Genomic DNA, 16,771 nt, shown 5'->3' on the forward strand with positions numbered 1-16,771 from the left:
GATTCAAGAACTATTTTGGTAGAGACAGCAGGGTGATCTGAAAATAGATTCTCTCTCAGGCAAGAAATAGGGAGCAAATAAAAGGAAATAAATAAAATGAAAGTAAAATAAAAATAAAAGCAAAATTTTTAAAAAGGAATAGGGATTCATGTTTTCAGGACTTGGAGGAAAAGAGGTGTTGGCATCATAATGGAAAAACAAGGGTATGGAGATGAAATATGACCGTGTGTGTACATGTATGTGTACACATACACACATACTTACATATATATAATAAGAGGACATTTTATTTATAAAATTGCTTAAAAATGATGTATCAAGTTTGGAAGGCACAAAATTTAATCTACTCATATATGTTTTTCAAATAGTCTCCTGATCCAAAAATATGTATCACTTATTCTAAGTGGGAACTATAGTACTGATAAAATTCTGTTGAGCAATTCTTGAATGACAGTACTGGATTGTCAGGATAAACTTTCTTTCTGGCTGCTGTTTTTATAAATAGGGAAAGGACGTTTTAAATTCAAGTAATAGGTTCCCTAGAATGGTGCAGTTGACTTTAAATGTCTTAACTTGCATGTTATGTTTATATACTAAAAGGGTGAAGCAATAATAGAATTAATCTCTAAAATTAAAAAAAGTTATAGCGCCTCCTCCCTCCTTCCCTGTTTTATTTAAGCAAGTTTATTGCTAGGTACAACTACTACTGTGATAATAAAATTGCTTCTTTATTTCAGTTTTTTCTTTAGGCTACTTTCTTCCCTGTTGCTCTTGTTTTTTGTACTCTTTACCTGGTGTACCTGATTGAACAGCTTCAGGAACATATAATGATATCTGTTAAATCTTAAAGTTTTACAAACAGATAGAGACTTTTAAAAAATAATCTAGTATATTAGCTGATGTTAGCTCTTCATAGCAGCCTGTAATTATGTGATGACATATCTTTAAAAAAAACTACAATAACAGCAAAAACCTCACCACCACCGCCAGCAGACGAAAGATTTATTTAGAAAATAAGAACTCAAAAGCAAATGTTTTTAGCAAATTAATTTTCCTGTCTCATTCTCATATACTTTAATTTCACAGTGACTTAGAACATCAGAGTTCCAGAAATTATTTTCCTCCCTTCAGTCAGTTTTCTACTCAAGTATGGTTTTCTGTGTGGTTTTATTGTCTACCTTCCTGTTCATTCATCTGTCCAACTATCCTGCAGTTGTGCAGGTTCACTCTATTCTCAGATTATTCCAAGAAGGTGGATTACAGGTAACAAATACCACCCAAGATTATGGGATTTCCCTTTCTGGAAATATTTAGGAATAGATTATGTAAATGATGAAAAATGATGAAAAAAATGATGAAAAACAAGAGGTTTTCAGTAAAAAATATGAGCACAAACATTATTGAAATCTATCAGACTTCTAAAATATGTGTATGTCATTTATAACATTTTAAAAATAATAAAATGTGTTATTTTGTTCTAAAATGACATAATAGTATTGATATGATAAGATTACATCTGTAATACAAAAACTTGAACCTCAATATTGCCATTATTTATATTCCTTGTAAAGAGAGGTCTTAAAATAAGTTGCTTCAGTCATTATTTTACTATTTTTATTCTATATAGATTAATCTAATTGTACTATTATTATATGTTGGTATTTATGATTTGTAACATTGTAAAGATTAATATAATATATGTAACATACAATACAAAATGTATACATTATATAGAATATATTACATATGTCTTAGTCTTTTGTACAGGAAAACAATAATTTTTGCTAGTCTTGTATACTTTTCATTTTCTGAGCAAGACATATTAGAGGTGGCAAGAAGTTATTGAAAAATAGATATTGAGACAAGCTGTATTCATGTCACTAAGCCCCAGAAATCAATATAAGAAACTACAAATTCAAACAAAGTAAGAAGTGAAAATTTATTAAATTTTTGAGTGAATTATAGACAAATAAACATTTCGTGTAGATGAGTTAGTATCACTTGGGCAAACTTAATATGGCATTTTCTGATTAAATTTGCATTAGCTGGTGGTTTCAGATTCTCCCCTCTGTTTATCCCAGGTTTCCGCTTTGGTATTCAGAGCCTTACATAAGCAGAATTTGCACATATATGATGTATTAAATACTGGCTATGGCTACATGACTACTCTATGTTTTGTAGTGTCTGACAATGAAATAGGGAATGGAGAGAAGATATATTTGGCTAACTCTCATCAAACCTGAGATGGTCTGCGTGTAATAATATATTTTTGATTGGGTTGTTTTTGCACTGTCATCATACTGACTAGAGTCAGATTCTTACTTGGCACATCCAGATGCTCCAAGTTTGTTTGACCTAGATAGAGAACATATGGGGTATGTGTTGGGGTATTTATAGCACAAGTCCAGCTTGCGACCAAACCACAGAAATATATAGATGTGAAGAATTTCAGGAAATCAGCTGTGTGTATACTTGTTTTTGAAAGTAAGATTGTTTCTATTGTGCTGTTTTTCCCCTTTCTTTCATTTAATCATTTCTATTTCCTGAGGATAATTAAATTCAGTTCCTCCTTGGTACAATTGTTAAGTATCAAGTTTTGTTATTTAGTAACGTATCCAATCTTGAAAGTAGAACCTTAGTTAATTACCTGAGGAATAGAATAAGTGTTAACTAGTTGGCAGATGTATTCAATATTTGTTACAAATTGAAGTATAATAATATAAGGAAACTGCCCTGACCTAATCTGATGCAATAATTGGCCAGTGTGGAATAATATCCCCAAATTGCTGGCTGTGTCTGCATTTAATAGTTCTCATGTTTCATAGCTTTTCCAAAACCCATTTACTGAGTGATCTTTTTACAGTTATGTATACTAGCTATTCAGCAGGTCAGGCAGTGTAATAACATCCTTGCATTAATCAGCAGCTAAGATTTATATCTGTACCTGTGGCATCATACTAATATAAACAAAAATAAACAGTGTGATGGTTATATTAGTTGTGTCACAAGCATTATACTGATTGAAGAAATTTTAAAATACTAATTTGTTTGGGAGGATTTTTTTTATTCCTTTATTTTAAAGTTCAACATTGAAGCAGCATATATTAGAGGAAATTTTAGTTGGAATTAACTTAATTAAACTACATTATAAGGCTAAATTGTAGTGCAACAGTGATCACTCAGAATATTCTAATCATGAGCATTTACTATAGAAAAATGGTAAAGAATGCTGATTTTATTTTATTGTCCATGGAAAGGGTAGACTGATTTTAGAAAATGTAGGTTGTAATACTTACCTAAAAATGACCAAAGCTGCTCTATTTCTAGTGATTCTTATGCTATTTTCTATGCTTGAGCATTATAATACATTTTTGCCAGTACAGTATCTCCATTTTTTGTTTTAAAAGGATAGGTATCTCATGAAAATTAAGTAAATAGCCAATTACAGAATTGGTCAGTGTCTTTAGTGCCACAAGTATGATGTTTGTAATGTTTTTATTTTTACCAGGTATTCTTTTATTATATAAAAATGACTATAATACAGTTGAAAAAGCATGTGGCAAATACATTAGGCCTCACGTGAAATTTCAGTTACATAGTCTTGGGACCCTTTTATGACATTTTTATTTAGTAGTAGCATCATTTTAAATATAGCTTTTCCAGTAGCCTGATGTAATTTGACTAACATCAGCTAAAGTAACCTATAGAACTCCTTTCTTTTGTAGAGATAAATTTTTCTTTTTGAGCCAAAATACCTTTTGATTTCCAAAAGAAAATTGCTGGTTAAAGACTAGCATTCCAGTAAAGGATAGTGCTACCAAAAAGCAGAATACTTATTCTGTAGGTTATTACTGTGTTTCTTCTTCCTTTGACGAAGGCCTAATATCCTATTGAAGAAGGTTATCCTCTTGGACCAAGTGAACATCTTCATAATAGATTCATATAAACACCTCTGTCCCTCTCCCTCTCGATGGACTAATCCGTTTTGGTGATCACTCAGATAATAAGTATCATGCTCAGATTACCCTTACATTTAGGGAATAGACCTCATTTTAACCAATTTCTTAGCTAGAATTTTCAACTCAGTAATTTGGGAACTTTTTCTTCAAGAAATAAAACATGTTACATAATTGATAGAGAGTGTCTAAGAATCAACTAGAAAGAGGAAAAAAAGAAATGGACAAACTGTCCCTAATGCCAAGAAACAGAAATTGGAATTTGAACCATCAGTAGCTTTTATTCTTTTTACTGGAAATCTGAACTTTAACAAAAGCTCTTCTGAAATAAAAACTGGAATCATTAACTTCTTTGCAAAGAAATGATCTTACAAATGTGAATGTCCAAGTTGGTTCATACAGAAGTTTGACTGTTTGGAATTTGAATTTGCTAAAGATTTGGAAGAAACTCTGGAACTCAATAGCTTAAAAGTTCAGAAGTCTCAAAAGACTGAAAACTGAAAAATCAAAGTAAAACAAAAAAGATTGAGATGCAAAAATACTCTTGGTCAAAAGCCTGCCTTATGAATATTCTTAGGAAGAAATGTTTGAAGGTGCTTTTGAAGATAGATAAGTTAGTATTAAGGATGGAACCTTAAAAAGAATCACCTAAATTGAATTTATATTTGAATAGCTTCCCTACACTGAATTCTCTTTTCACTTGCTGTTTGAAAGGATTCTGGGTTTTTTTCTCTTTTCATTTAGTCACTGACATAGCCTTCTGAGAAAATCTCAAGATCAAATGTATTCCAAACGTAAATTACATTTCAAGGAAGGGAGCATGTTAAGTTTGACAGCATGAATTTCATATAAACTTTTTGAAAAAACTAGTGGTAGATATGGAAGTTAAAGTTTTTATCTATGAGTCATCTTGAATTTATAATGTTATACTCCATGTACAAAACCATCTTCCCTGCCACAAAAATATTGCATTACCATGTGATTTAATCAATGACAATATTCCTTCCGCAAACCAAAGTTCTTCTATAACTTGATGGGTCTTTTGGGTTTCTGAGATTAAAGAAAATTCATCATGTTAAGGCCATACTAATGATAAGCCTCTCCATATTTGACTAGACTGAACAGACCATATTTATTACTGATCCTGTCCTTCTGTCCTTTAACTATTTTCAAACTTGACAGAACCCCCCAATGCTTATATTCTGTTGGTGCATATGTATACATACATATATGTATCATATATATACATATGTACATACATACATACATGTACACACATCCACACAGAGATCAGATTTGTGATTTTATTGATATAGGAACTTCCCACCCCAACCCCCACTCCCCAGAATGGGAAAGTTCCTTCTACTAATTCAGATCAAGACCTGATCTGTTCTGCAACTGCCTGGGGCACTGAGAAATTAAGTGACTTGTCTAATGTCACACAGTGTGTGTGTGTCAGAGGTAGAACCTGAACCCAGATCTCCCTGCTCTGAGGCAGACTTACTATGTCACACTGCCTTTAATAATAATGATGATAACAACAGCTGGTATTTACATAGTACTTTAAGCTTTATAAGTGCTTGACATACATTTCTCATCAGGGAGTGTTCAACTTTATGGTGAGACATCAAATTAGGACCTCAGGAGTGTATTTACTGTATTTTTTTTTTAAATTACATGACTTTTTTTTTGAACCTGTGATTTCGTTGGTAGAGGTATCTCCCAGGTGAGGAAACATGCTCTACCAATACAGATTGACCATCTTTGATGCAATTTATAGTCCTAGAGAATTGCCCAGAACACTGAGAGGTGAAGTACCTGGGCTCACATAGCCAGTATGTGGCAGAGAAGGAACTTGAACTTGAACAGCCTCTCAAATTTTCATGTAGTTTTTTAAGTTGTATCTAATTTTGAAATTCATTTAAGTTTGAGTCATTAACTGTATCACGCTTAATCTCAATTTTAATTAAAATATTTGTATATATTACTTTCAAAAAGAAGGTAGTATTTTTGGATCCTGTCTCACAAATTGATTCAGTTTAAAAAAATTTTTCCCCTTCCCCTTTGGAATTAATTCATCAGATAGAAGTGTGAATTTCAGCAGACTTTTGTGGTTGTTTTTTATTCAGTAGTTCATTCATTGTATCTTTTTTGAATATCTGCCACGAGTAAAGACATGCTTTTTGCTGTGGGAGATTTAAAAGCATAATGATACACCTCTTGCCCTCAAAGCATCTAGTAAAGTACATGTACAATAAAAGATTAAGATGTTGTACTGCATGTCAGCTACAAAGTTCTTTGGGAGTTCAAATAAGACACCTCACTAGTTTTTAGAACCAAATTATTTTAAAACTGCTTACTACAAAGCACTAATTTAGCCCACTAAAGTTGAGTAATGTAATATGATGACTCAGCAAAATTTAGATGATTTAATTACCAGAAGTCCAAGGTTGAAGAGGCTAGAGGAGAGCCCACTTATCAAAACTAGAATTTCCTAGTGAAGCACTAATTCAAGCCTTAGAATTTCCTATTCAGGTAGATGGGGCAGAGGAATACAAAGGGAATACAAATGGGTAATTTTGGTGTTATATGCATATTTTAGCTTATCTTTGTATGTCAGTGCGTGTCAACTTACTTTTATGCTTTGCTTCTGTACTTAAATATATCTCATTTTCAGGAAAAAACATTACGTTAACATCTGAGGCAAAAAATGATAGCAATAAACCAAATTAAGAGGATTGACAGTAGCATATTTTCACCTTGGAAAAATCAGCAAAATAATTAAAATAAACAGAAGTTGGTTGAGGAGGAGAAGGGAAAATATCTACTTCAGTGGGTAAGATATTTCACAACAATAGAATTTGAATCAAATTTTCCTCAGGGGAAGGGAAAGTTAAAGATAGTACAACAAATTCTGAAAAGCCCTTTGAAATTACAGTGGTACAACCTCAAGAAACTTCAGAATGGTTCATATGAACAATCAAATAGTTAAATGAAATTATCAAAGGAATAAGGATAGAGTTTAGAGCTTTTTATGAACAAATAAGCAGGTCTAACCTGAGACTAGAGACTGCAGAACAAAAGCTAGAGACACTATCCATGTTAGTACATCCTCTTAAATGGCACAGAATTGGAATGTAAAAAGTCAGAAGGAAAAATAATGAAACTTTTTTTTTAAAAGAATAGTGAAAGAGAACATGAGAGTTCTTCAACACAAAAGTTACTTAATTTAAACATAGACTATGAAGGGAATAGTCTTTGATATCTCTTAGTTCCAGATATCTCAGAAACATATCATGAAAAAAGAACCTGAATAACGTATTTCTAGAACTCAGGCAAAAAAAGTTGCCCAGAAATATTGAAAAGCAGGTGGCAGAGTTCAGCTTGAGAAACTCTATTGCACACCAACAAAAATCCCAAGCTGAAATCACCATGAAATGTTGTAGGTAAATTTCATAGCCACATAATAAAATAATCTTGTAGGCAAAGGGAGGAAAAAGCTGTCAGATACCAAGTAGGAACAGAAAGAATATTACAAGACCAATTCTGTGATTACAGGAAATGAAAGGAAAAATTGAAATGAGATATTTTGAAGAGAAAAAAACATCAACTATCATCCCAAAATAAAATCATACAAAATTAAGCCCAAACCACAAAAATAACTGGACATTGAATAACACCGAAGAATTTGAATCATTCCTTCCAGAGAACTCAAAAATAAACAGGGTATTTAAGTTGAGAATCTCTGAGATGCAAAAGATAAACTTTTTCAGTTATGAGTAAAAGAATTAAAAATGAAATATTTGTTTATATGAAGCTAGTGCTAGACAAAGATATGTTTGATGGGGTATGTTTCTCTTCGTTTTATTTGAGTTTTTAAAAATGGAACTTTGAATGACAGAGGGACATCAAAGAGATCATCACATCTATCAGATTGGCTAACATGACAAAACAGGAAGATGATAAATATTGGAGAAGATGTAGGAGACTTGGAACACTAATTCACTGTTGGTGGAGCTGTGAGCTGATTCAGCCATTCTGGAGAGCTCCAGAACAGGTCAGGGGTGAGATCCTGGCCTCTAGCACAGTAAGCCATCAGCAAACTCCCCTAGCCTCCAGTGCAGCAGGCCAGCTTTGAGGCCCTCTACCCTTATAAGAGTCTTATACACCCCTCTACCCCAGGAACAGAGCCCATCTTTAACACAGAATTAAAAGAAATAATCTGGAAAAGTGATCAAGCAATAAAAAACCGAATCTGACCATAGAAGGTTACTGTGGTAACAGAGAAGATGAAAACACGAACTCCAAAAAGGACAACAATGTAAAAATGGCTACATGCAAAGCCTCAAAGAAAAATGAAATTTAGTCTTAGCCCCCAAAAAAAGAACTCCTAGAAGAGCCCAGAAACAATTTCTAAAACCAGAGAGGTAGAAGAAAAATTGAGGAAATAAATTACAGGGATGCATGAGAATCATGAAAAAAGAGTCAACAGCTTGGTAAAGGAAGCACAAAAAATTGCAAAAAAAGGTATACAAAAATTCACTGAAAAAAATGACTCCACTGCTGTAAAAAGTAGAATTGGGCAAATGGAAAAGGAGGTAACAAAAACTCACTGAAGGAAATATTTCCTTAAAAATTAGAATTGGACAAGTGGAAGCTAATGACACCCTGAGATATCAAGAAACAATTTAAAAAATCAAAATGCAAAAAAAAAAAAATGAAGACAATGTGAAATATCTCATTGGAAAAACAACTGACCTGGAAAATAGATCCAGGAGAGATAATTTAAGAATTAATGAATTACCTGAAAGTCATGATCAAACAAAAGGGCCTGGATATCATCTTTCAAGAAATTATCAAGGAAAACTTCTCTGATATGTTAGAACCAGAAAGTATAATAGAAATTGAAAGAATCCACTAAATACCTCCTGAGAGATCCCAAAATGAAAACTTCCAGGAATATTATAGCCAAATTCCATAATTTTCAGGTCAAGGAGAAAATACTGCAAGGAGCTGGAAAGAAACAATTCAAATATCATGGAGCCAAGTCAAAATTTCACAATATTTTAGCATCTTCTACATTAAAGAAATGGAGAGTTTAGAATATGATATTCTGGAGAGCAAAGGAGCTAGGATTAGAATCAAGTATCATCTATCAGAGGAACAGTATAATCCTTCAGGGAGAAAAATAGATATTGAATGAAATAGAGGAATTTCAGATATTCCTGATAAAAATCCCAGGAGTAAACCAAAAATTTAATTTTCAAATACGACCCAAGGAGAAGCATAAAAAGGTAAATAAACCAGGAAAGAGAAAACATAAGGGATTTAATAGGGTTAAATTGTTTACATTCCTCTAAAGGAAAATGATACTTGTAACTCTTAAGAATTTTATCACTGTTAGGGCAGTTGGAAGGAGTATACAAAGATAGAGCACACAGGTATAAATTGACTTTGATGGAATGATATCCCCTCCCCCCAAATAATTAAGGGGTGAAATGCTCTGAGGGAAGTGGGGAGTACAGTGGAGTAAATTATCTCACATGAAGAGACATGAAAGACTTATTTCAGTGAAAGGAAAGATGGGAGAGGTGTGGGCATTGCTTGCATCTTACTTTCATCAGAATTGACTCAGGAAGGAAATAGCACACACTCATTTGGGTATACAAATCTATTTTTCCCTATAGGGAAGTAGGAGGGAAAGCGAATGAGGGAAGGGGGAAGGAACTGATAGAGGGAAGGGTAGATTGGGAGAGTCAGTGTTCAGAAGCAAAACACTGATGAGGAGGGACAGTGAAAGGAGAGGGAGAGAAATGTATAAATGGAAAAATAGGATGGTATATTGCCAAGGCAATACCCACGTTGGCAACTATGAATATGCCAGCATATTTCCAGGCTTAAATTGCAAGATATAATAGACTCTCTTCATTGAAGACAGGACATTTATTCAAACACCAAAAAGCGAAATCCATCATAGTAACAAAGAAATCCATCATAGTGACCAAGAAGTCTGTACACAGTCAGGCCTTCCCACAAAACAACTCCCTCAAGCAAAATCACTCCCCTTTCTCACTCACAGCTAGCTGCTTGCTTCCTCTCTCTTTTCACTTCCTTTTAGCTGTGCTCCACCCTTCCTGCTCCATGTGACTTAGACTCATGTGACTCAGGTTTCCATGTGACTTAAGCAGATCATATAGGCCTATTAATGGATGGGAAAGATCATTAACGGTACAGATGGAGGGAAATACATAGTAATCGTAACTGTGAATGGAAATAGGAAAATGAAATCAAAGTGGATTAAAAAAATCAAAATCCTGTAATATGTTCTTTACAAGAAATGTGTTCAAAGCTGAGACACAGAGTAAGGGTAGAAGTCTGGAGCAGAATCTCTTATGCTTCAGCTGAAATTAAAAAGGAAGGGATAGCAATCATAAACTCAGACAAAATAAAAGCAGAAATAAATCTAATTTTAAAAGACAAAGAAGGAAACTAGATCTTGCTAAAAGGTAACATAGACAATGAAGTAATTTCAATATTTAACACACACATATATATGTATATACCAAATAATACAGCATCCAGATTTTTAAAGGAGTAGTTAAATGAACTACAGAAAGAAATAGTAAAATTATACTAGCAGAAGACCTTAACTTTCTCTTCTTGGAACTAGTTCCTCTGGAGATATCTGAATGGGAATAGAAAGGAATATGGTACCACACAAAAATTAACCTTGTATTAGGGAGTAACAGCTTGAAAACTGAATGCAGAAAAGCAGAAATATTAAATGAATTCTTCCAATGAGGAAACTTGTAGTGATGAGCTTATTCCTAAGGAAGCTTATTTTTCTTGGAGTTGAAACCAAGGAGAGAAGCTAATGGGAGATGAAGAGGAAATGAAAACAACCCCACCCCCACCCCCCAAAAGTAAGAGAAAATCAGACTCTTGAAGTAGAGAGAGTATTCTGGAGATGGACACATATCAGCTTCTACAAAATAGTTTCATGAATCTTGTTAACTCTCACTGAGAGGGAAAAAAAGCGTTGGGTATTATGGAAGGCAGACTTGTGAGTTGCAGAACCAGGAGTTCATAGGTTGAAATAGAAAGCAAGACATCAAAAGGGATAAACAACGAGGGAAAAAAATAGATTCCCTCCAATGTACACCCAGTGCTAGTCTATAATAAATATCCCATTAAATTTCATTGCCTCCATTAAAAATTAACATTGCCAGGAGTAAATGCTAGAGAATCCTTGAAGGCACGAGAAGTAACAAAGGCATAAAAGAAAGTACTTCTTGAAAAGAAGCACTACTAATAAATATCCCTGAAATAGAAAATTAGATAGCTGACAAGGGGGACAGGAGGGATTGGTTCTATACTTGGAACTGGGGTAAAGAAGAAATAGACTAAAGAGAAATATAAAATAGCAATAAAAATAAAATCCAAGGATTAGCCACTGTAATGGGATTACATTTTGGGATGGCAGTGGGAGAGTGACCAGGTTCAGTCTGGTGTATGCAAAACAAATGACATGTTGGCACTTGCTCAGTAACTGAGTTTGTGAGAGTTTTATAGAACCTAGGGAGTTTGAATGATTTACCTAATGTCATACAACTAGTGTATGTCAGAAGTAGCACTTGAACCCAGGATCTTTCTGGCTCTGAGGTCAGCTCTATCCGTTGTACTACTAAAAGAGAAATGAAAATTAAAACAATAGATATTTCACCTTATTCTGTGAAATTTGGCAGTGGGAAAAAAATGTTGAAAGAGCTATTGTAAGGCAAGTACACTGTTGATGGAGCTATGAAGTGGTCCAACTATTCTGGAAAATGATTTGGAATTGAATAGTTTGACAAAACTGTACATACTTTTTGACCCAGCAGTACAATTACTGGGCACATACTTCAAATCAAAAACAGTTAAAGTATTTATTGAAGGCTTACTATGTGTCAGACACCATGCTAAGCTAACATGGATACAAAGAAAATGTAAAACCAGGGCCTGCCTCCAGGAAATTTCATTCCAGTGAGGGAGACATGTACCTAAATGAGTATTATACAAGAAACATATAGAATAGATATAGGCTAACTTTAGAGAAGTCACTAACAGATAGTGGGAACATGAAAGCCCTCCTGCTGTAAGGAAACAGAAACATGTCCCATGTATGCCCCAAATATTCATAGCAGAACTTTTTTGTAGAAGCATAAGATCAGAAACAAAGTCATTACTTATCAGTAGGGAATCACTAGACAAACATATGAATATGATAGAATTTTTATGCAGCAAATGACAAATACAACGAATTCAAAGAAACAGAAAAATTTGTATGAACTAATGCAGAATAAAAGAAGAGAACCAAAGAGGGCACCACAGACAATAACAGCAATAATAAGTAGTGCTCATACATTGCTTTAAAGTTTGCAAAGCACTGTATGTTTTATCTTTTCAACAACGTTGTGACGTAGGTGTTACTATCAACCCCATTTGATTATACATGAGGAAGCAGGCTGAAAGAGGGTAAGCAACTTACTTTGAATTACCTCTTCGAAGTGGCTTCTATGTTATTATTGTCTTTTTACCTCATTGTTAGAAGTATAAATTACTGCAGGAGAGAGAGATCATAGAAGTATTTCCCTATGGTAGAAACTTTCCTCTGCTCCCTGATTGTGTAATTCTTTTCTACCCCATCTTCTGCATGATAATGTTCCCCATTTTTGCCATGAATCTTTTCTCTAATTCCATGCCATTGTACACTTTTGGATGTCATTTGCCCAGTAGCTCTGATTCATCTTCTTCTGAAGCAGATGCTACCTATAAGGCCACAATGCTCTCACAGAAGTAGTGGTCTAAGTATCAGATCACTGTAAACTATACCCATTGTCAGATCCCTATCTTTCATTGTAGTATCTTTCCCTGCCTCAGTGGGAACATTCTTCAATGATACCCTCTCCAACTACTGAATCAAGATTTCTCCTTTCTTTTCTCCTATTTTATTCTCTCCCTTTTGCCATCTTTACTCATTTTCCTACAGGGTTTCCTAAAACATTAGAATTCTTTTCTTTTTATTGTTTACCATTGTCTTGATTATGGTCCATTCCTACCTTTCTTCTCTCACGCCCACCCCCTTTGTATACGGCCTCATACTCTGTGATGTAGTGCCACAGAAAACATTGATTCAACTATAGGCATGGTGTTGTGATATTTTAGTCCATAGTGTTTTTTGCTTGTTCCTCCACTATCAGTTTTTCCATATAAGTTCTACTTACATTGTTATCCAGCACTTCGCACAGTACCTGACACATAGTAAGTGCTCAATAAATGTTTATTGATTGATCGATTGTTTCCTTGTATAATTTTAGAAAGAAATCTCTTCATTGATTCCTCTGCTATTTTGTGGTTGTTCTTGTTACTTGTAACATCATAGGTGTTTCCTGGGGTAATTTCTTCACTTGTACCTTCCTTAGTGACTGTATCGTTATCCTTTCCACATTGTGGGATTCAGGGGCATAGCACCCCCATGATGTAGAAAATCCACATAAAATTTTTTAGCCCCCTCTTCATACCAGAGAAGTTGTCTGATTTTTTTTTCTTTTTCTTTTATGGGGTATTTACGGTCTATTGTAAAATTTGGGTTAATATTATACAATACTATACATATAATTTATGCATTTTTGAGTTTCTAAATTTTTTCTCTGCTGTCTGCTGGTCTTCATCTGAGGCTCCTACGAAACTTCCCCCAAAATTCCCATTTAATTTCTTATGGTGACCCACAATACATCAAAACCATGATGGGGAAAGTTGCGATGTGAGAGGGATAACTGTTTGTTTACATTTCTTAAATTTCTGTTGTTTAGAGTGTTTGCAAAGGAAATAATCTGCTTTTTTTTTTCTTATTGAATGTCCTGTTTTCATTAATGATTGTGCTTCGCTTTGCAGAATGTATCATCCTGGGTTGGATCTTGGGCTCCTCTGACCTTCAAAATACATTCAGTTTTGCCTCCTTTGATTTCTGATTGGTACACAAATCTTTTTTTCCCCAATTTTATTTTTAGGTTTGAATTCTTTATTTTCCACCTCCAGCTACTCTCTCCCTCCCACCTTCCTCACACTCAAAGAGCTTACAAGCTAATGGAGAGAGACAACATACAAAAGGAGGCAGGAGAGTAAGGAGGATTAGGGTTGAGGGGAACTACAAGGGCATCTTATTCTGTGCAGTTGAAACCAGGCAGAGCAGTAGAGGCAAAGTGGAGTCAAACAGATCCCTGCATTAGCCATATTCAAAAAAGAAACATGACTCAATCTGCACACCAAATCTATCACATACCTGTCTAAAGTTGGGAAGCATGTTTCATCAGCATGAATCCCCAGGAAATATGATTGGTCTGTGTTGATCAGAGTTTTCAAGTCTTTCAAAGTTGTTTGTCTTTACAATATTATTGTTATTGTATAAATTGTATTCCTGGCTCTGCTCACTTCATTTTGCATCACTTCATACAAGTCTTCTCAAGTTTCTCTAAAATCATCCCCATTATCCTTAATAGCATAATATTTTTTCACATTCATATACCACAACTTGCTCTGGATCTGAGACTGGGGACCGGGTAGTGAGTGACAGAGACACCAGATGGCACCTATTCCCATGCCGCTGCATTAGTTCAGGGACTACCTGGAACTTCTTCCTGTCCTGGTGCAGTACCTCAATCTTCTTTCAGTCTAGACTACAACACTAGAATGCTCCATTGTTTAATTCATTAGGTTGTTGTCTTATTAGGGTTCTTGGTATCCTCGAACGTGGAGACAGTTGCATTTGCCTTAATTCTTGGACATAATTCTGACACTGAAGAATTTTGAGAGATCATGATCAGAGAAAATGTCTAATCTTTTTGGTCATGTAAACTGAAAGTCAAACTTAGGGGTTAATGATTTCAAATTCATTATTCTTAACCCCTGCCCCACCTTTCATTAAATATTTACCAATTACATGTAAAAATATTTAATTCATTTTTTTTTAAATTTTGTGTTCCAAATTCTCTCATTCACTTCTGCCCCTCCTCCATCCATTGCAAAGGTAAGCAATAGGATATCACTGACACGTGAAGTTATACAAAACATTTTCATATTAGCTATACTAAAGAAGAAAACACACAAAAACCCCAAGAAAAATGAAGTTAAAAAGAAGTATGCTTCAATCTACACTTAGAGTTCATCAGTTGTTCCTCTGGAGATGAGTAGCATTTTTTTATTTTTTGCCATATATTCTTTGGAATTTTCTTGGATCATTGTAACTAAGTCTTTCATAGTTGATCATATTAAAATATTGTTGTTACTGTGCACAATATTCTCCTGGTTCTGCTCACTTCACTTTGCATCAGTTTGTATAAGTCTTCCCAGGCTTTTCCTGAAATTATCTTGCTCATCATTTCTTATAGCACAACCATATTTTGTCATCATTGTATACCACAACTTGTTTGACCATTCCCAACTGACAGGTCTCACTTTAATTTCCAATTTGTTGCTACCACAAAAGAGTTGCTATAATTATTTTTGTTCAAATAGTTTCTTTTCCCCTTTTCTTTGATCTCTTTGTGATACAGACCTAGTAGTGGATATTGCTGGGTCAAAATCTATACATAATTTTGTTGCCCTTTGGGCATAGTTCTAAACTGTTCTCCAGAATAGTTAAACTAGTTCACAATTTCACCAAGATATCAGGATCCCTATTAAAATAGAATTTTACAAGTTAGGTCTTTTAAAAAACATAAATTCATAGAAAATTAGGTATTATAATTACTATTGTACTTCCGCACATGGTTGGCATCAAAGTGCAGAATTGGCAGCTCTTCACCTTTATAGTTATCATCTACATACATAATTTATTTCAGTAGTGATTTGAATGAAACTGGACCTTAATTACCTGAAGAGAATCTACATATTTAAATCCTAAGGCCAGTTTCCTTAAACTACCTTTTTACTCCTAATTTTCTAATCAGTTAGGTTGTTTATAGAAATGCTGCAGTGTATTTCCTGGTTATCAGTAAAATATTAGTACTTTACTTGGAGCCAGTCCTTAAGGATGATCTGAGCTGAATTACTGTAGCTTCTAGGTGATACTCAAAGCATCATATGAGGGTGGAATTTTAATATAAGAATATATGTAAATGTATATGCATATGATTTCATAATGTGATGCATTTATTGTTATAGGTATTTTGAGCTTTATAAATCTAAATTCACTTTTTAAAGATTTGATTGCCTTTTTGTTTCAGGTAATTATTTGGCAGAAAAGCAGAGTTTCAGATCACAAAACAGCTTTGATGGCAGTCCTGGGAACTACCATGATGAACAATATGGCTGCTTTTCAGCATCACTCTGAAGAATCTCAGGTAACCATAGGATAATGGAATTTAAAATGTTCTTTAATTATTTTTTATACCACCTTTATCCTTCATACCAAACAGAAGGTATTGAGATGTCAATAAAAAAATCATAATAATGTCAAATATAGCTGAGCAGGTAGACAGTAGGCCTGGTATTCCCATTTATGGTGAGGTTCAGATGAAATATATATAAAGCAATTTGCAACTGCAAAGTACGGTATATCAGTTGTTTAATATTACTATATTTACAAAACTTAAGTGTAATGAAGTAACTGTCATTGTTAAGGATACTCCTCTTCATTTGGGAATAGGATCAAGGTTTACTCAGAGACCTTATTCCATCAATTATTTCCTTTCACATTTAAAAATAATTATATTTATTCTGGTACCTATTCAAGCCATTCTCCTGTCTCTTGCTTTTCACTGTTAAACTTCTATAAA

The 16,771-nt window shown here is 34.0% G+C and overlaps 1 protein-coding gene across 4 annotated transcripts in view; it reads left to right on the top strand.

The window, feature by feature from the left end:
• PMS1 (PMS1 homolog 1, mismatch repair system component) overlaps positions 1 to 16,771 on the top strand; it is a 121,413-nt gene that overhangs the window by 59,335 nt on the left and 45,307 nt on the right. For all 4 annotated transcript variants that reach the window (XM_072612636.1, XM_072612639.1, XM_072612638.1 and 1 more), the window contains exon 6: positions 16,220 to 16,336. In XM_072612636.1, coding sequence (XP_072468737.1) covers positions 16,220 to 16,336 — 117 coding nt within the window. The remainder of the gene's footprint in view (positions 1 to 16,219; positions 16,337 to 16,771) is intronic.

Source organism: Notamacropus eugenii, chromosome 5 (genome assembly GCF_028372415.1).
Source record: "Notamacropus eugenii isolate mMacEug1 chromosome 5, mMacEug1.pri_v2, whole genome shotgun sequence".
NCBI lineage: Eukaryota > Metazoa > Chordata > Mammalia > Diprotodontia > Macropodidae > Notamacropus > Notamacropus eugenii.